The sequence below is a fragment of the Scyliorhinus canicula genome, chromosome 7, assembly GCF_902713615.1.
Source record: "Scyliorhinus canicula chromosome 7, sScyCan1.1, whole genome shotgun sequence".
Lineage (NCBI taxonomy): Eukaryota > Metazoa > Chordata > Chondrichthyes > Carcharhiniformes > Scyliorhinidae > Scyliorhinus > Scyliorhinus canicula.
Window position 1 is genome coordinate 209939202 of NC_052152.1, and position 19468 is coordinate 209958669.

At 47.7% G+C, this 19468-nt stretch overlaps 1 protein-coding gene across 3 annotated transcripts in view; it reads left to right on the forward strand.

The window, feature by feature from the left end:
- LOC119969771 (CMP-N-acetylneuraminate-beta-galactosamide-alpha-2,3-sialyltransferase 2-like) overlaps positions 1-19157 on the forward strand; it is a 94895-nt gene extending 75738 nt beyond the window's left edge. For all 3 annotated transcript variants that reach the window (XM_038803842.1, XM_038803841.1, XM_038803843.1), the window contains exon 7: positions 15925-19157. In XM_038803842.1, coding sequence (XP_038659770.1) covers positions 15925-16110 — 186 coding nt within the window. In that variant the 3' untranslated portion in view covers positions 16111-19157. The remainder of the gene's footprint in view (positions 1-15924) is intronic.
- Positions 19158-19468: the final 311 nt, after the last annotated feature.

Consider the following 19468-nt stretch of genomic DNA (forward strand, 5'->3'; position numbering starts at 1 on the left):
AAGACCCAAGGAGTTTGAGTGAAGTCAAGCATCCAGCAGAGGGCAGCAGAGCAGAGCTACTGATCAGCTGTTCTGGGGAAATTTGCATACGTGCAGTGCGGTCAGCCTAAGTTGAAGGTGAACCTGCGAAGAAGACCCAAGGAGTTTGAGTGAAGTCAAGCATCCAGCAGAGGGCAGCAGAGCAGAGCTACTGATCAGCTGTTCTGGGGAAATTTGCATACGTGCAGTGCGGTCAGCCTAAGTTGAAGGTGGTTTGTGGAGGGTCTGTTGTCAAGAGATAGTTAAACCCGAAACACTTTGTGAGTGTTTCCCACCCTACCTCCTCCTCTAACCAACCCCCCCACCCCACGGTGGTTGGGAAGCGGGAGCAGGGGCCTGTCGTGAAGGTGAGTGAGTGCCTTTAAATTTGCTTACCTTTCAGCGGGAGCAGGGTTTGTGGGAATATCAGGTAAGCTTTTTCTTTTTCTTGTGTTTTTTTAAATCTAGAGGTGATGTCAGGGAAGGCAGTACAATGCTCCTCCTGCAGAATGTTTGAGGTGAGGGACGCCGTCAGTGTCCCTACTGATTTCATCTGTGGGAAGTGCACCCAACTCCAGCTCCTCAAAAACCGTGTTAGGGACCTGGAGCTTGAGCTGGATGAACTTCGGATCATTCGGGAGGCAGAGGGGGTCATAGATAGGAGCTTCAGGGAAGTAGTTACACCAAAGACTGGAGATAGATGGGTAACTGTAAGAGGGACTGGGAAGAAGCAGTCAGTGCAGGGACCCCCTGCGGTTGTTCCCCTGAGTAACAAGTATACCGTTTTGGATACTTGTGGGGGGGGGGGACTTACCAGGGGTAAGCCATGGGGTACGGGTCTCTGGCACGGAGTCTGTCCATGTTGCTCAGAAGGGAAGGGGGGAAAGGAGTAGAACATTAGTAATTGGGGACTCAATAGTCAGGGGCACAGATAGGAGATTTTGTGGGAGCGAAAGGGACTCACGTTTGGTATGTTGCCTCCCAGGTGCAAGGGTACGTGATGTCTCGGATCGTGTTTTCCGGGTCCTTAAGGGGGAGGGGGAGCAGCCCCAAGTCGTAGTCCACATTGGCACTAACGACATAGGTAGAAAAGGGGACAAGGATGTCAGGCAGGCCTTTAGGGAGCTAGGATGGAAGCTCAGAGCGAGAACAAACAGAGTTGTTATCTCTGGGTTGTTGCCCGTGCCACGTGATAGTGAGATGAGGAATAGGGAGAGAGAGCAATTAAACACGTGGCTACAGGGATGGTGCAGGCGGGAGGGATTCAGATTTCTGGATAACTGGGGCTCCTTCTGGGGAAGGTGGGACCTCTATAGACAGGATGGTCTACATCTGAACCTGAGGGGCACCAATATCCTGGGGGGGAGATTTGTTAGTGCTCTTTGGGGGGGTTTAAACTAATTCAGCAGGGGCATGGGAACCTGGATTGTAATTTTGGGGTACGGGAGATTGAGAGTATAGAGGTCAGGAGCACAAATTTGACTTCGCAGGAGGGTGCCAGTGTTCAGGTAGGTGGTTTGAAGTGTGTCTACTTCAATGCCAGGAGTATACGAAATAAGGTAGGGGAACTGGCAGCATGGGTTGGTACCTGGGACTTCGATGTTGTGGCCATTTCAGAGACATGGATAGAGCAGGGACAGGAATGGTTGTTGCAGGTTCCGGGGTTTAGGTGTTTTAGTAAGGTCAGAGAAGGGGGCAAAAGAGGGGGAGGTGTGGCCCTGCTAGTCAAGGACAGTATTACGGTGGCGGAAAGGATGCTAGATGGGGACTCTTCTTCCGAGGTAGTATGGGCTGAGGTTAGAAACAGAAAAGGAGAGGTCACCCTGTTGGGAGTTTTCTATAGGCCACCTAACAGTTCTAGGGATGTAGAGGAAAGGATGGCGAAGATGATTCTGGAAAAGAGCGAAAGTAACAGGGTAGTTGTGATGGGAGACTTTAACTTTCCAAATATTGACTGGAAAAGATATTGTTCGAGTACATTAGATGGGTCGTTCTTTGTACAATGTGTGCAGGAGGGTTTCCTGACACAATATGTTGACAGGCCAACAAGAGGCGAGGCCACATTGGATTTGGTTTTGGGTAATGAACCAGGCCAGGTGTTAGATCTGGAGGTAGGTGAGCACTTTGGAAACAGTGACCACAATTCAGTGACCTTTACGTTAGTGATGGAAAGGGAGAAGTATACCCCGCAGGGCAAGAGTTATAGCTGTGGGAAGGGCAATTATGATGCCATTAGACATGACTTAGGATGTGTAGGTTGGAGAAGTAGGCTGCAAGGGTTGGGCACACTGGATATGTGGAGCTTGTTCAAGGAACAGCTATTGCATGTTCTTGATAAGTACGTACCAGTCAGACAGGGAGGAAAGGGTAGAGCGAGGGAACCGTGGTTTACCAAAGAAGTGGAATCTCTTGTTAAGAGGAAGAAGGAGGCCTATGTGAAGATGAGGCGTGAAGTTTCAGTTGGGGCGCTTGATAGTTACAAGGAAGCGAGGAAGGATCTAAAGAGAGAGCTGAGACGAGCAAGGAGGGGACATGAGAAGTCTTTGGCAGGTAGGATCAAGGAAAACCCAAAAGCTTTCTATAGGTATGTCAGAAATAAAAGAATGACTAGGGTAAGAGTAGGGCCAGTCAAGGACAGTGGTGGGAAGTTGTGTGTGGAGGCTGAGGAGATAAGCGAGATACTAAATGAATACTTTTCGTCAGTATTCACTCAAGAAAAAGATAATATTGTGGAGGAGAATGCTGAGACCCAGGATATTAGAATAAATGGCATTGAGGTGCGTAGGGAAGAAGTGTTGGCAATTCTGGACAAGGTGAAAATAGATAAGTCCCCGGGGCCTGATGGGATTTATCCTAGGATTCTCTGGGAAGCCAGGGAAGAGATTGCTGAGCCTTTGGCTTTGATTTTTAGGTCATCATTGGCTACAGGAATAGTGCCAGAGGACTGGAGGATAGCAAATGTGGTCCCTTTGTTCAAGAAGGGAATTAGAGATAACCCCGGTAACTATAGGCCGGTGAGCCTAACGTCTGTGGTGGGTAAAGTCTTGGAGAGGATTATAAAAGATACAATTTATAATCATCTAGATAGGAATAATATGATTAGGGATAGTCAGCATGGTTTTGTGAAGGGTAGGTCATGCCTCACAAACCTTATCGAGTTCTTTGAGAAGGTGACTGAACAGGTAGACGAGGGTAGAGCAGTTGATGTGGTGTATATGGATTTCAGTAAAGCGTTTGATAAGGTTCCCCACGGTCGGCTATTGCTGAAAATATGGAGGCTGGGGATTGAGGGTGATTTAGAGATGTGGATCAGAAATTGGCTAGTTGAAAGAAGACAGAGAGTGGTAGTTGATGGGAAATGTTCAGAATGGAGTTCAGTTACGAGTGGCGTACCACAAGGATCTGTTCTGGGCCGTTGCTGTTTGTCATTTTTATAAATGACCTAGAGGAGGGCGCAGAAGGATGGGTGAGTAAATTTGCAGACGACACTAAAGTCGGTGGAGTTGTAGACAGTGCGGAAGGATGTTGCAGGTTACAGAGGGACATAGATAAGCTACAGAGCTGGGCTGAGAGGTGGCAAATGGAGTTTAATGTGGAGAAGTGTGAGGTGATTCACTTTGGAAAGAATAACAGGAATGCGGAATATTTGGCAAATGGTAAAATTCTTGGTAGTGTGGATGAGCAGAGGGATCTCGGTGTCCATGTACATAGATCCCTGAAAGTTGCCACCCAGGTTGATAGGGTTGTGAAGAAGGCCTATGGTGTGTTGGCCTTTATTGGTAGAGGGATTGAGTTCCGGAGCCATGAGGTCATGTTGCAGTTGTACAAAACTCTAGTACGGCCACATTTGGAGTATTGCGCACAGTTCTGGTCGCCTCATTATAGGAAGGACGTGGAAGCTTTGGAACGGGTGCAGAGGAGATTTACCAGGATGTTGCCTGGTATGGCGGGAAAATCTTATGAGGAAAGGCTGATGGACTTGAGGTTGTTTTCGTTAGAGAGAAGAAGGTTAAGAGGTGACTTAATAGAGGCATACAAAATGATCAGAGGGTTAGATAGGGTGGACAGTGAGAGCCTTCTCCCGCGGATGGAGGTGGCTAGCACGAGGGGACATAGCCTTAAATTGAGGGGTAATAGATATAGGACAGAGGTCAGAGGTGGGTTTTTTACGCAAAGAGTGGTGAGGCCCTGGAATGCCCTACCTGCAGCAGTAGTGAACTCGCCAACATTGAGGGCATTTAAAAGTTTATTGGATAAGCATATGGATGATAAGGGCATAGTGTAGGTTAGATGGCCTTTAGTTTTTTTCCATGTCGGTGCAACATCGAGGGCCGAAGGGCCTGTACTGCGCTGTATCGTTCTATGTTCTATGTTCTATGTAACTAACAACCAGAACCTGCCCTCCCTACCATATTCCCCACCCTCTCTGCCTCCACCTTTTCCCATTCACCCCACAACCTGCCCTCCCTACCATATTCCCCACCCTCTCTGCCTCCACCTTTTCCCATTCACCCCACAACCTGCCCTCCCTACCATATTCCCCACCCTCTCTGCCTCCACCTTTTCCCATTCACCCCACAACCTGCCCTCCCTACCATATTCCCCACCCTCTCTGCCTCCACCTTTTCCCATTCACCCCACAACCTGCCCTCCCTACCATATTCCCCACCCTCTCTGCCTCCACCTTTTCCCATTCACCCCACAACCTGCCCTCCCTACCATATTCCCCACCCTCTCTGCCTCCACCTTTTCCCATTCACCCCACAACCTGCCCTCCCTACCATATTCCCCACCCTCTCTGCCTCCACCTTTTCCCATTCATCCCACAACCTGCCCTCCCTACCATATTCCCCACCCTCTCTGCCTCCACCTGTTCCCATTCACCCCACAACCTGCCCTCCCTACCATATTCCCCACCCTCTCTGCCTCCACCTTTTCTCATGCACCCCACAAGCTGATTATTTTTTAAAGAAGTACTTGTTTGGATTTGAGCAAGGGCCAATAAAATAAAGCTAACACAAGGGAAGTAAAGTTAAAACATGGCAGATGGACAGCAGTAAATTGAAGGGGTGTTGGTTAGGTTGATCTTAGATTAGGATAAATGGTCGGCACAACATCGTGGGCTGAAGGGCCTGTACTGTGCTGGACTGCTCTATGTTCTATGTAGATAAGCTCAGCTGTGTGAAATGTACGTCCTGTAATATGTGGGAAGCAGTGGACACTGCTGTTGACCTGGATGACTCACATGTGAAGGAAGTGCTGCCAGCTGCAGAAAGATAAGCTTCAGGTTTCGGAGCTCGAGTAGGGATTGGTGTCACTGTGGCTGTCAGCTGCATGGATAACAGGTTGAGAAAGGTGGCCACTCCGGTACCTGGGTGGGGGAAGGGAAGGTGTCGGATATCTACCAGGAGCTGTTGGAGGCGGAGGAAACCCCGGTGGAGGAGCTTAAAGGCAAGTGGGAGGAGGAGTTAGGAGGGGAGTTAGAGCCGGGTCTGTGGGCGGAAGCCCTAACTGGGTCAATTCCTCCTCGTCATGTGCCAGGCTCAGTCTAATCCAGTTTAAGGTGGTACACCGGGCACACATGACGGCGGTGAGGATGAGCACGTTTTTTGGGGTGGAAGACAGATGTGCGAGGAGCCCAGAAACCATGTCCATTTGTTTTGAGCATGCCCAAAGCTTGAAGGGTTCTGGCAGGGGTTTGCCAGGGCAATGTCCAATGTGCTAGGAACACTGGTGCTGAGTCCAGAGGTGGCGATCTTCGGGGTATCAGAAGATCCAGGAGTTCAGGGAGAGAAAGAGGCCGACGTCTTGGCCTTTGCCTCCCTGGTAGCCCGGAGACGGATCCTGTTATTGTCGAGGGACTCGAAGCCCCCGAGTGTAGAGACCTGGGTCAGTGACATGGCTGGGTTTCTCAGTTTTGAGAAAAGTTTGCCTTGAGAGGATCAATGTTAGGGTTCACCCGGAGGTGGCAGCCATTTGTCAACTTTATTGGGGAAATTTAATTTAAAATGTCGGCAGCAGCAGCTTTCTGAGTCCGGGGGAGGAGGGGGGGGGGGGGGGGGGGGGGGGGAGGTTAATGTAGTGTTTGTTTGTTTTTTGTTATTTTCGGTGATCTGTGAAGACAGAGACGTTCAGGGAAATATCTATTTCTGCGCTAGGTTAATGTTTAACGCTTATTGTTCTTTTTCTGTTTTTGCTATAAAATTTTACAAATACTTCAATTAAAATATTTAAAAGAAAGGTGGCCACTCTGAAGGTTAGGAGCGTGGAAGCAGAAAGGGAATGGGTAGGGCAAACGGTGGCGCAGTGGTTAGCACTGATGCCTCATGGCGCTGAGGTCCCAGGTTTGATCCCGGTCGCGGGTCACCGGAGTTTGCACATTCTCCCCGTGTCTGCGTGGGTTTCACCCCCACAACCCAAAGATGTACAGGTTAGGCGGATTGACCACACTAAATTGCCCCTTAATTGGAAAAAACATAATTGGGTATTCTAAATTTATGAAAGAAAGGGAGTGGGTGACTGGCAGGCAGCCCAGATGAACGAGGCAGGAGGGGCAGGACCCTTGGGCCCCGCTCACTAATCAGCTTTCCAGTTTCGATGCTGGTGAAAGTGTTGGCTTCTCTGAGTCAGAAAGTGCAGCAATATTGAAGGAAGTAAGAATGTAAATTCCAATGGTGCTGTCCAAGCATTCTCTCGCCTCACGGAGGGCACAGAGGACATGAGAATTACAATGTGACACCCTTGGTCAAAGAAAGATAAGTCCAGCAATTGCAGGCCTGTCAGTTTAACTTGAGTGGTGGGGAAGGTTCTCAAAACTATTTGGGATAGAATTACAAGTCACATGGTAAAATGTGAGTTGATTAGGAAGAGCAAGCATGCATTTCTAAAGGGGAAATCATGTTTCCGTAACTTGGGGCGGCACAGAGGTGCAGTGGTTAGCACTGCTGCCTCACGTCGTCGAGGACCAGGGTTCGGCCCCGGGTAACTGTCCGTGTGGAGTTTGCACATTCTCCCCGTGTCTGCGTGGCTCTCACCCCCACAACATAAAGATGTGTAGGGTAGATGGATTGGCCAAGGTGCTAAATTGCCCCTTTAACTGGGGGGATAAAATTGGGTACTGTAAATGCATTTAAAAAAAACTAACTTGTAGTGTTTTGAGGAGATAACAGAGAGGGTTGATGAGGGTAATGCTGTTGATGTGGTGTACATGGACTTTCAGACGACATTCGATACAGTGCCATACAACAAACTTGAAAGAAACGTTATAGCTCATAGAACAAAAAGGGACAGTAGCAACTTGGATACAACATTGGCTGAGTAATAGGAAATTGCGAGCAATGGTCAATGGATATTTTTCAGGCTGGAGGACGGTTTATAGTGGTGTTTCCCAGGGGACCGGCGGGATTGGGATCCTTACTTTTCCTGAGATATATTAATGATCTCGATCTTGTTGTGCATGGGACAATTTCAGAGTTTGCATTTTAGCCGCAAGCTATCTAGAGGGGATGGCAGGGAAGGCAGTGCAATGTTCCTCCTGCAGAATGTTTGAGGTGAGGGACGCCATCAGTGTCCCTGCTGATTTCATCTGTGGGAAGTGCTCCCATCTCCAGCTCCTCAGAAACAGCGTTAGGGAACTGGAGCTGGAGCTGGATGAACTTCGGATCATTCGGGAGGCAGAGGTAGTCATAGATAGCAGCTTCAGGGATGTAGTTACTCCGAAGAATCAAGATAGATGGGTGACGGTGAGAGGGGCTGGGATGAAGCAGTCAGTACCGGGATCCTCTGTGGTCGTTCCCCTCAGTAACAAGTATACCGCTTTGGATACTGTTGAGGGGGACAACCTACCAGGGGTAAGCCACGGTGAACGGATCTCCAGCACTGAGTCCGTCCCTGTTGCTCAGAAGGGATGGAGGGAGAGCAGGAGAGCAATAGTTATTGGGGACTCGATAGTTAGAGGGACAGATAGCAGTTCTGTGGCAGCGAAAGAGACTCACGGATGGTATGTTGCCTCCCGTGTGCCAGGGTCCGTGACGTCTCGGACCGTGTTTTCAGAATCCTTAAAGGGGAGGGGGAACAGTCACAAGTCGTGGTACACATCGGGACCAACAACATAGGTACGAGAAGGGACAGGGATTTAAAACAGGAATTTAGGGAGCTAAGGGTGGAAGCTGAGAGCCAGGACAAACTATGTTGTCATCTCTGGTTTGTTGGCGGTGCCACATGCTAGTGAGGTGAGGAACAGGGAGAGAGTGCAGATAAACACATGGCTGCAGGGATGGTGTAGGAGGGAGGGTTTCAGGTACGTGGGTAATTGGAGCACATTCTGGGGAAGGTGGGACCTGTACAGACAGGACGGTTTGCACCTGAACCAGAGGGGCACCAATATCCTGGGAGGGAAATTTTCTACGGCTCTTCGGGGGGTTTAAACTAATTTGTCAGAGGGCTGGGAAAACGAGCTGTAGTCCAGAAGCCAGTGTTGAGAGTAGTGAGGTACTGAGGAGGGTATCAAGGTCGCAGGAGTGTACCGGCAGACAGAAAGGTGGGTTGAAGTGTGTCTACTTCAATGCAAGGAGCATCCGGAATAAGTTAGGTGAACTTGGAGCGTGGATTGGTATTTGGGACTACGATGTTGTGGCCATTATGGAGACATGGTTAGAACAGGGACAGGAATGGTTGTTGGAAGTTCCGGGGTATAGATGTTTCAGTAAGAGTAGGGAAGGTGGTAAAAGAGGTGGAGGAGTAGCATTGTTAATCAAGGATAGTTTAGCGGCTGCAGAAAGGCAGTTCGAGGGGGATCCGCCTACTGAGGTAATATAGGCTGAAGTTAGAAACAGGAAAGGAGCGGTCACATTGTTAGGAGTTTTCTATAGGCCTCCAAATAGTAATAGAGATGTGGAGGAAGAAATTGCAAAACAGATTATGGATAGGTGTGGAGGTCTCAGGGTAGTTGTCATGGGTGACTTTAACTTTCCCAATATTGATTGGAACCTCTATAGGTCGAACAGTTCGGATGGGCCAGTTTTTGTACAGTGTGTGCAGGAGGGTTTCCTGACACAATATGTGGATAGGCCGACAAGAGGGGGGGCCACATTGGATTTGGTACTGGGTAATGAACCGGGCCAAGTGTTAGATTTGTTTGTGGGAGAGCACTTTGGAGATAGTGACAACAATTCGGTGTCTTTCACTATTGCAATGGAGAGGGATAGGGCCATACGGCAGGGCAAGGTTTATAATTGAGGGAAGGGTAATTATGATGCGATTAGGCAAGAATTAGGGAGCATAGGATGGGAACAGAAACTGTCAGGGAAAGGCACAAATGAAAAGTGGAGCTTGTTCAAGGAACAAATACTGCGTGTCCTTGATAGGTATGTCCCTGTCAGGCAGGGAGGAAATGGCCGTGTGAGGGAACCATGGTTCACAAAAGAGTTTGAATGTCTTGTCAAGAGGAAAAAGGAGTATGTAAGGAAGAGAAAACAAGGTTCAGTTGGGTCGCTTGAGGGTTACAAGGTAGCAAGGAATGAGCTTTAAAAAAGGGCTTAGGAGAGCTAGGAGGGGGCATGAGAAGTCCATGGCGGGTCGGATCAAGGAAAACCCCAAGGCTTTTTACTCTTATGTGAGAAATAAAAGAATGACCAGGGTGAGGTTAGGGCCGGTCAAGGACAGTAGTGGGATCTTGTGCATGGAGTCAGAAGAAATAGGAGAGGCGTTGAATGAATACTTTTCTTCAATGTTCACCAAGGAGAGGGGCCATGTTTTTGAGGATGAGAGTGTGATACAGGCGGGTAGGCTGGAGGAGGTAGATGTTCTGAGGAAGGATGTATTAGCAATTTTCAAAAACCTGAGGGTCAACAAGTCCCCTGGGCCAGATGGGATATATCCTAGGATTCTTTGGGAGGCAAGGGATGAGATAACAGAGCCTTTGGCTTTGATCTTTGGGTCCTCACTGTCCACGGAGATAGTGCCAGAGGACTGGAGAGTGGCGAATGTTGTTCCTCTGTTCAAAAAGGGGATAGGAATGACCCTGGTAATTATAGGCCGGTTAGTCTTACTTCGGTGGTTGGTAAGTTAATGGAAAAGATCCTGAAGGATAGGATTTATGACCATTTGGAAAGATGCAGCTTAATCCGGGATAGTCAACACGGATTCATGAAGGGTAAGTCTTGCCTCACAAATTTGATTGAATTCTTTGAGGAGGTAACTAAGTATGGAGATGAAGGTAGCGCAGTTCATGTCGTGTACATGGATTTTAGTAAGGCATTCGATAATGTTCCCCATGGTCGGCTCATGAAGAAAGTAAGGAGGTGTGGGATAGAGGGAAATTTGGCCAATTGGATAAGTAACTGACTATCACATAGAAGACAGAGGGTGGTGGTGGATGGGAAATTGTCAGACTGGAGACCAGTTACCAGCGGTGTACCACGGATCAGTGCTGGGTCCTCTGCTATTTGTGATTTTTATCAATGACTTGGAGGAGGGGGCTGAAGGGTGGGTCAGTAAATTTGCTGCTGACACCAAGATTGGTGAAGTAGTGGGTGAGGTGGAGGGCTGTTGCAGGCTGCAAAGAGACATTGATAAGATGCAGAGCTGGGCCGAAAAATGGCAGATGGAGTTTAACCCTGATAAGTGTGAGGTGATTAATTTTGGTAGAAAAATTTGAATGCGTATTACAGGGTCAATGGCAGGGTTCTGAGGAATGTGGAGGAACAGATAGATCTTGGGGTTCATGTCCATAGATCTCTGAAGGTTGCCACTCAAGTGGATAGAGCCGTGAAGAAGGCTTATAGTGTGTTAGCGTTTATTAACAGGGGGCTTGAGTTTAAGAGCCACGGGGTTATGCTGCAACTATACATGACCCCGGTGAGACCACATTTGGAGTATTGTGTGCAGTTCTGGTCACCTCATTATAGGAAGGATGTGGAAGCATTGGAAAGGGTGCAAAGGAGATTTACCAGGATGCTGCCTGGTTTGCAGGATAGGTCTTATGAGGAAAGGTTGAGGGAGCTAGGGCTTTTCTCTTTGGAGCGGAGGAGGATGAGAGGCAACTTAATAGAGGTTTATAGGATGATGAGGGGGATAGATAGAGTGGACGTTCAGAGCCTATTTCCTCGGGTGGATGTAGCTGTTACAAGGGGGCATAACTATAAGGTTCAGGGTGGGAGATATAGGAAGGATGTCCGAGGTAGGTTCTTTACTCAGAGAGTGGTTAGGGTGTGGAATGGACTGCCTGCTGTGATAGTGGAGTCGGACACTTTAGGAACTTTCAAGCGGTTATTGGGTAGCCACATGGAGCACACCAGAATGACAGGGAGTGGGATAGCTTGATCTTGGTTTCGGACAATGCTCGGCACAACATCGAGGGCCGAAGGGCCTGTTCTGTGCTGTACTGTTCTAAGTTCTATGACACAAAACTTGGAAATGTAAACTGTGAGGACAATGCCGAACTTCAAAGGAGCATAGACAAGTTGGCAAAATGGGCAGACAGGTGGCAGATGAAAGGAGCATAGACAAGTTGGCAAAATGGGCAGACAGGTGGCAGATGAAAGGAGCATAGACAAGTTGGCAAAATGGGCAGACAGGTGGCAGATGAAAGGAGCATAGACAAGTTGGCAAAATGGGCAGACAGGTGGCAGATGAAAGGAGCATAGACTAGTTGGCAAAATGGGCAGACAGGTGGCAGATGAAAGGAGCATAGACAAGTTGGCAAAATGGGCAGACAGGTGGCAGATGAAAGGAGCATAGACAAGTTGGCAAAATGGGCAGACAGGTGGCAGATGAAAGGAGCATAGACAAGTTGGCAAAATGGGCAGACAGGTGGCAGATAAAAGGAGCATAGACAAGTTGGCAAAATGGGCAGACAGGTGGCAGATGAAAGGAGCATAGACAAGTTGGCAAAATGGGCAGACAGGTGGCAGATGAAAGGAGCATAGACAAGTTGGCAAAATGGGCAGACAGGTGGCAGATGAAGTTCAACACGGAGAAGATGTGAGGTGATGCATTTTGGTAAGAAGAACATGGAGAGACGATATAAACTAAGGGGCAACATTCTTGATCATGGTTTCACCCCTGCCAGGTAAGTATAGGGGCAAGTAAAGGACCAGAGGGACCTGGGTGACAGGACAGGCATCGAGTATTCTGTACTTTATTAATAGAGGCAGAGTACAAGAGCGAGGAGGTTATGCTGAACTTGTATGAGACACTAGTCAGACGTCAGCTGGATTAATGTGCACAGTTCTGTGCGCCACACTGTAGGAGTGTAGGAGCATGATGGTAGCTTTAAGGGATTGTTGTTGGCAAACATTAGAAATAAGATATATGTAATAACCTGTATGTAACATGCATTAGGTTCATCCAGCTGGGGATGATTGGACCTGGAATTAACCACCTTCTGTATAATAGGCCAGCCTCTGTCGTAGCTGATAGGAAGTATAGACCCGGTCATATGTACCTGGGCCTTATGTATGTGCTGCTGTAAAGTGAATAAACATCTCCCTGTGAACTCGCTGGACTCCCCTTGTCGTTACTATAGTATAGTTTTATGTGGGTTTCTGTGCCTGGAAGGATGAAACCTATAGTTCCGATTGATGCTGGACAAAGGTGTTTTGTATGTGTGGGGGTTGGTTAAGTTCCAACAGTATTTCTAAGAGAGGGCTATGATGTGAAGAATTAGTAGTAATAGCAGGGGCCCATTCCCCAGAGGGAAGGGCTTTCCTTTGTTCTTGGTTTTAACTGGAAACCAGGGCAGTTGGAGACAGGATATCTCTTAATCCTGCTGGAAGACAGACTGACTGGACAAGATGGGAGTTGCAAAGAGGCAGGCTTCCTAAAGTGCAAGTTACAGTCCAGATAACCAGGGAACTGGGACCGAAACAATGTTCAAGAGAACTGAAAAGAGATCAAGGTATTGTTCGGAATAATTCAAGGAAGAGTAAACAAAGTGTTCTGAGTAAGAAAGACAATTGTAGTAACCAGATTTAAAGTGGAACAGCAGACTTCAGAGTTAGATGAAAAGTTTGATGCCATTTAAATACAGTCTGGGAATTGAAAGTTAAAGCAATAGTGCGCAGTTTCCATAGCAGTCAAGACAAAGAAATCCTAAAGGCGGTTGGTGTGAAATCCTGGACTGGTGTATTGTATAATAATCCAACTTTTCATGGTGAAGAATTTTTTTTCTCGTTAAAATTAATTAACGGTCCTGTGACTCTGTTCCCCAAAGTTTTCTTTAAAAAAAAGTAAAAGTTATGGGGCGGGAATCTCCGTTGGCCGATGTCGAAATTGGGAAAGACGATTGGATGGAGAATTGGTTCCGACGCCAAAATCGAGGCAGGTGCTGATTTGATGCCAAATCGCAATTCTCCATCACCTTGGCAGCGGCATTAATGCTCTCCGGAATGCATATACAGTAAACACTGTTTGCATGTCATTAGCGGGCATGACCAGGTATTCTCCGAGGCCTCCGCGATGCTTCGCCTCTGATAGATAGAGAAATACAGCACAGAACAGGCCCTTCGGCCCACGATGTTGCGCCGAACTTTTGTCCTAGGTTAATCGTAGAATTTTGGACAATTTTTCATGGCCAATCCACCCAACCTGCACATCTTTGGACTGTGGGAGGAAACCGGAGTACCCGGAGGAAACCCACGCACACACGGGGAGGATGTGCAGAGTCCACACAGACAGTGACCCAAATCGAAATCGAACTTGGGACCCTGGAGCTGTGAAACAATTGTGCTATCCACAATGCTACCGTGCTGCCCTTAAGAAGTTAACCTACACTCCATTATTCTACCCTAATCCATGTACCTATCCAATAGCCGCTTGAAGGTCCCTAACGTTTCCGACTCAACTACTTCCACAGGCAGTGCATTCCATGCCCCCACTACTCTCTGGGTAAAGAACCTACCTCTGACATCCCCTCTATATCTTCCACCATTTATCTTAAATTTATGCCCCCTTGTAATGGTGTGTTCCACCCGGGGAAAAAGTCTCTGACTGTCTACTCTATCTATTCCCCTGATCATCTTATAAACCTCTATCAAGTCGTCCCTCATCCTTCTCCGTTCTAATGAGAAAAGGCCTAGCACCCTCAACCTTTCCTCGTTTGACCTACTCTCCATTCCAGGCAACATCCTGGTAAATCTCCTTTGCACCTTTTCCAAAGCTTCCACATCCTTCCTAAAATGAGGCGACCAGAACTGCACACAGTACTCCAAATGTGGCCTGACCAAGGTTTTGTACAGCTGCATCATCACCTCACGGCTCTTAAATTCAATCCCTCTGCTAATGAACGCTAGCACACCATAGGCCTTCTTCACAGCTCTATCCACTTGAGTGGCAACTTTCAAAGAACAATGAACATAGACCCCAAGATCTCTCTGCTCCTCCACATTGCCAAGAACCTACCATTAACCCTGTATTCCGCATTCAGATTTGTCCTTCCAAAATGGACAACCTCACACTTGTCAGGGTTAAACTCCATCTGCCACTTCTCAGCCCAGCTCTGCATTCTATCTATGTCTCTTTGAAGCCGACAACAGCCCTCCTCACTATCCACAACTCCACCAATCTTCGTATCATCTGCAAATTTACCGACCCACCCTTCAACTCCCTCATCCAAGTCGTTAATGAAAATCACAAACAGCAGAGGACCCAGAACTGATCCCTGCGGTACGCCACTGGTAACTGGGCTCCAGGCTGAATATTTGCCATCCACCACCACTCTCTGTCTTCTATCGGTTAGCCAGTTTGTTATCCAACTGGCCAAATTTCCCATTATCCCATGCCTCCTTACTTTCTGCACAAGCCTACCATGGGGAACCTTATCAGAAGGAAAGTGGCCGACATCGCCATAGTTTGCTGACAGTTGTGCTGCTGGTCGGGGGGCTTCTGCCTGGGCCGGGGGGAGTAGCGGGGTCCTGCCAGGAGGTGGGCTGTGAGGTCGGGGTGGACGGGCACGGAACACCATTGCCTCAGCCGGCAAGGCAGCCATGCAGCTGTGCACAGCGCTAACAGCCCACTGTGAACTTAGTGCCACCGGTCGTATAGGTGGCCCTCTGGCCCCTGCCAGCCCATCAGCAGGGTGGGCACGCTCCAGCACATCCCAGCCAACAAGATGGCACTGGCTGGGTGTGTGGGGAGTGTAATGTGTGTGAGCGGCTGCAGCTTGTCAGCCTCCTGAGTATCAATCACGAACCCGGCGAATCCCGCACCATTTTCTATTGGAATTGATTGTGTTCCACGTGGCACTAGGATGCTAGCCCCTCAACGGTAGCCGATTCAGTCCCGTTGTGGTGCCAGTTTTTGGGTCGTGGAAGTCCACAAACTCTGTGTTGGATCTTTTAGCCAGGGTTCCATTCTGAAATCATCCCACCCAGTTTATCAGCTGGGATGGTAACAATGGGGAACACACTGGAGAGAGCGCGGGAGAGATTTACAAAAATGTCAGTGCTGAGAATGGCCCTGCTATTAAATGGGACTCTGCTTTATTTCTGGGCCTCTGCAATGAATGCCTCCCCCGAGGTCGCACTTAGGGGGTGGCACTGCCAGGAGGGTGCCAGGCTGGCGTGGCACGGTGCTGGGTGGCATTGGGGGTGCCAGGGTACCACCTTGCCCAATCATTCAGCGGACCCCGATCACCTGGGAGGACCCCCCAAATGCCATTACACATGGTCCACCAGGGATGAATGGCACTCGCCCGAGGTGTCTGCGACACGGGTGTTAGCTCTGCCCCTTGGGTAACTCTGGCGCAAACATATTCAAGTCAGCCTGATTACACATTTGAATATGCAAATCTGGATCCTGCCCATTGTCTCTTTCCGCTCCCCCTGCAGGGGAAATGTGCAGAGCCCCAAGGTAATGAGTTTCTGTTACGGATTTCTCCGTCGTTAACTCCTGCATTCTAACCAACAGCTCTCGGTATTTGGCTATGGTATGGACAAGAAAGGTAACTGGCATCACTACTGGGAAAATAACCGGTTAGCTGGAGCTTTCCACGTGACAGGCGTACACAACGCAACCTTCGAGACTCACATCATCAGCCACCTGGCAGAAATTGGGAAAATCCAGCTGTACAGAGGGAGACATGGAGGTTCCTGAATAGCCGATGGAGAAGGAAAACCCTCCCAATTCACCAGACAGTTCAGCCCCTCATCACCAGGATCAGACCAATCAGGTCTGTCAGAATGCACAGAACCAATCAGAATGTTTGGGAGAACTGATGGAATCAATTGTTTTGTGCTAGGAGAGCATTGTAACCATCAGGCCGAAATATCAGGCTGATAATTTTGAGAATCACAATTGCTTCAATTTAGTCTCTTCCCCAGATAGGTTTTATATAACAATGATCAGGGCAGGACGGTGGCACAGTGGTTAGCCCTGCTGCCTCACAGCGTCGAGGTCCCAGGTTCGATCCCGCCTCTGGGTCACTGTCCGTGTGGAATTTGCGTGGGTTTCGCCCCCACATCCCAAAGATGCGACAATAAACTTGTAACAATAAGCTATTATGTGCAGGGTAGGTGGATTGGCCACGCTAAATTGCCCCTTAATTGGAAAAAATGAATTGGGTACTCTAAAAATTTTTGAAAAAGATAAAACGATGATTTAAAACTTGCCCATTTTTGTCACACATCCCATCACCTTGGACTAGATAGCCACAGCCTGACAGTCAGTGCTTCGAGTCCAGTCAGCTGATAAGTTTCTTTTGTTATATAATTCTTGGATGTGACCATCACGGCAAGTCGAGCATTTATTGCCCACCCTGAATTGCCCACAGGAAGGTGGTAGAGATCTCTGCTGTCTTAAAACACTGCAGTGCATTTACCAGATTTGATACACCTGAGTCGGTGCCGATCATCCAGTTGGTTTAATTTCAAGTTGACCGCATTTGGATTAAGGTTAATCTCTCGGTGTTACCCCCAATAGTCCAGCTGTGCCCAAAGCAGAAATGATCCAAAGAGGCGGAGGAGGTTGGAACGGAGTTCGCTGGCAGTCTTGGCCTCCACGGCCAGCTCATGCCTCCAGGCTGAGGGTACGGTGTGTGCCCTGAGGGGCGGCTGAGTCAGGGATCACTGCAGCTTTTAAGGGAAAACTGGATAAATATTTGAAGAGGGGAAAGTTACGAAGCAATGGACTGAGAGGAGGGAAGTGACATCGTTCTGAACAAAGAGGTAGCACATGCCCAATGCTCAGAATGGCCTTGTGTTGTAAACTTGTCGTTTAATCAGTAATCTATTAAAAAAAACATTTGTTTGAACAGGAATTTGAAAGAATGTTCAAATGTTGATGACCTCACTCCACACTGACATTCAAATTCGACTTTATATACACAAACTAAACAGTTCAATTCTGAATGGAAAGGTTCCTGTGGAGAACTCCGGCTCGTTTGTTGGGATTTACACTAAAATAAAGACACAGTGCGGCACAACGTTCCCCCATATTCCTTTAATTTAAGGCAGAAGTCACTACAAAGAAAACAAAAAAAAAACTAGAATCCTTATATTACACAACAAAGGAGATCAAAGGTCAAACAACCCAACAATCAAACACGTTAGCAACAGGGCTTTAAAGAGACAGTATCCATTTTGGTCGATATTCGAAAAAGAAAATCTTGCAAATCAAGAAACTTTGGTGCCATTTTCAGCTGATTGGAATCAGAATCCATTCCTTTCCCTCTCCCCATTTCTTTGTTTCAAAGAGTTGTGCAGTGAGGTGATATCACCCCCCCCCCCCCCCCCCCCCCCACCCCAACTCAGTCAGACGTCCCTGAACAGAAAGACTCTGGTGAAAAATCATTGTCCTTTGCAAGGTTTTGATTGCAAAACAAGCTGGAGTTTGTGCCAGTAATGGCGATAAAGCCACGTGCACTGCTTTGTGAAGACAGGACTGCCAGGAACGAAGCAGAGCGCTGATTTCAGACCAGTCTACTCCCAGGTGAGGACATTCTGTGGGAACAATGCAGTAACTCTGCCAGTGAGAAGCATCAACCATAGCGTTCACACTGAAATCATCACTTGTGAGTCTCAAGAATTGTTCAACTCACTGACACAGGAAAACTGTCCTTATTCCGAACCCATTGCACTGGGAAACAATAAAAACATCCCCAAGCATGGGTAAATACGTTGCCGAAGATTATGTGGCGATGAATGTCCAGTGGGTCGACTCACAGAATCACAGTGCAGATGGAGGCCACTCGGCCCATCGAGTCTGCACCGACCCTCTGAAAGAGCTCCCTCCTAGGCCCACTCCCCCACCACCCTATCCTCGTAACCCAACCTAACCTTTTGGATACTATCACGGGCAATCTGCACAGCTTTGGACTGTGGGAAGAAACCGGAGCACCCGGAGGAAACCCACACAGACATGGGGAGAACGTGCAGACTCCACACAGACAGTGACCCAAGCCGGGAATGGAACCCGGGTCCCTGGAAATCTTTGCAGCAGCTGCTTTGTGTTGTCATGGCCACTGCACTAATAATAAAACTCGCTTATTGTCACAAATAGGCTTCAATGAAGCTACTGTGAAAAGCCCCTAGTCGCCACATTCCGGCGCCTGTTCGGGGAGGCCGGTACAGGAATTGAACCCACGCTGCTGCCTTGTTCTGCATAACAAGCCAGCTGTTTAGCCCACTGTGCTAAACCAGCCCCTCGATGCAGCCAATCAGCTGTCTACTTACCAACTAGTGCATAATCCAAACAAACAGTGAAAGAAAAGACAATTAAAGAAATGAACAGATATTGAGGCAGAGTTTGAATCAGATTCTCCCCTCAAGTCTAGTAACTTCCCACAGTAAGATCTTTCCAGGGAGATTCTGTAATTATAGTTGGACTGTAGACAGGATGCCAAGTTCTCATTTATAACCCGACTTACAGTAAACTATCCACCCACAGGAGGATTTATAATTGACAATAAACTGTCAGGCTTCAAAGATCTGAACTGTTTGATATTGTACAATAGTATATATATTGAGAATTTGATGTAAAAATGTAATTATTAACTTTTAAAACTTTATCTGGGCCTTGATAGATTAAACTCTGCTTTGTTCAAAGATCCTACTGCAGAATTTTGGTTCAACTTGTTGGAAAGGAATACTGTCTCCTTAAATCATTTAATTTTTAATAAACATTTAGTATTCAACAACCTGGAAGAAAAATGCTTTATGAAAATTTGTCAAATAAAAATGTTTTCACCTTCGCACACAGGAAAATGAAATAGAAATTTGAACTGAGCACTTGGAAATGATCAACACAATTTTCAAAATGTATGGAATTTAATAAAAAGGCTCTGATAATTCCTTTTACCTACCCCTAAATAACCTGGTTTCAGTTCTAAAGTGCAATGATTATGCAAAAATACTCCTGTGTATTTGTCTTTTGTGCTTATTGAGGTCAGAGGTGCCAGTGTTGGGAATGAAATTTGTCACTTTCGCCTGGCAGTGTGTGTATCAAACGCCCCTGA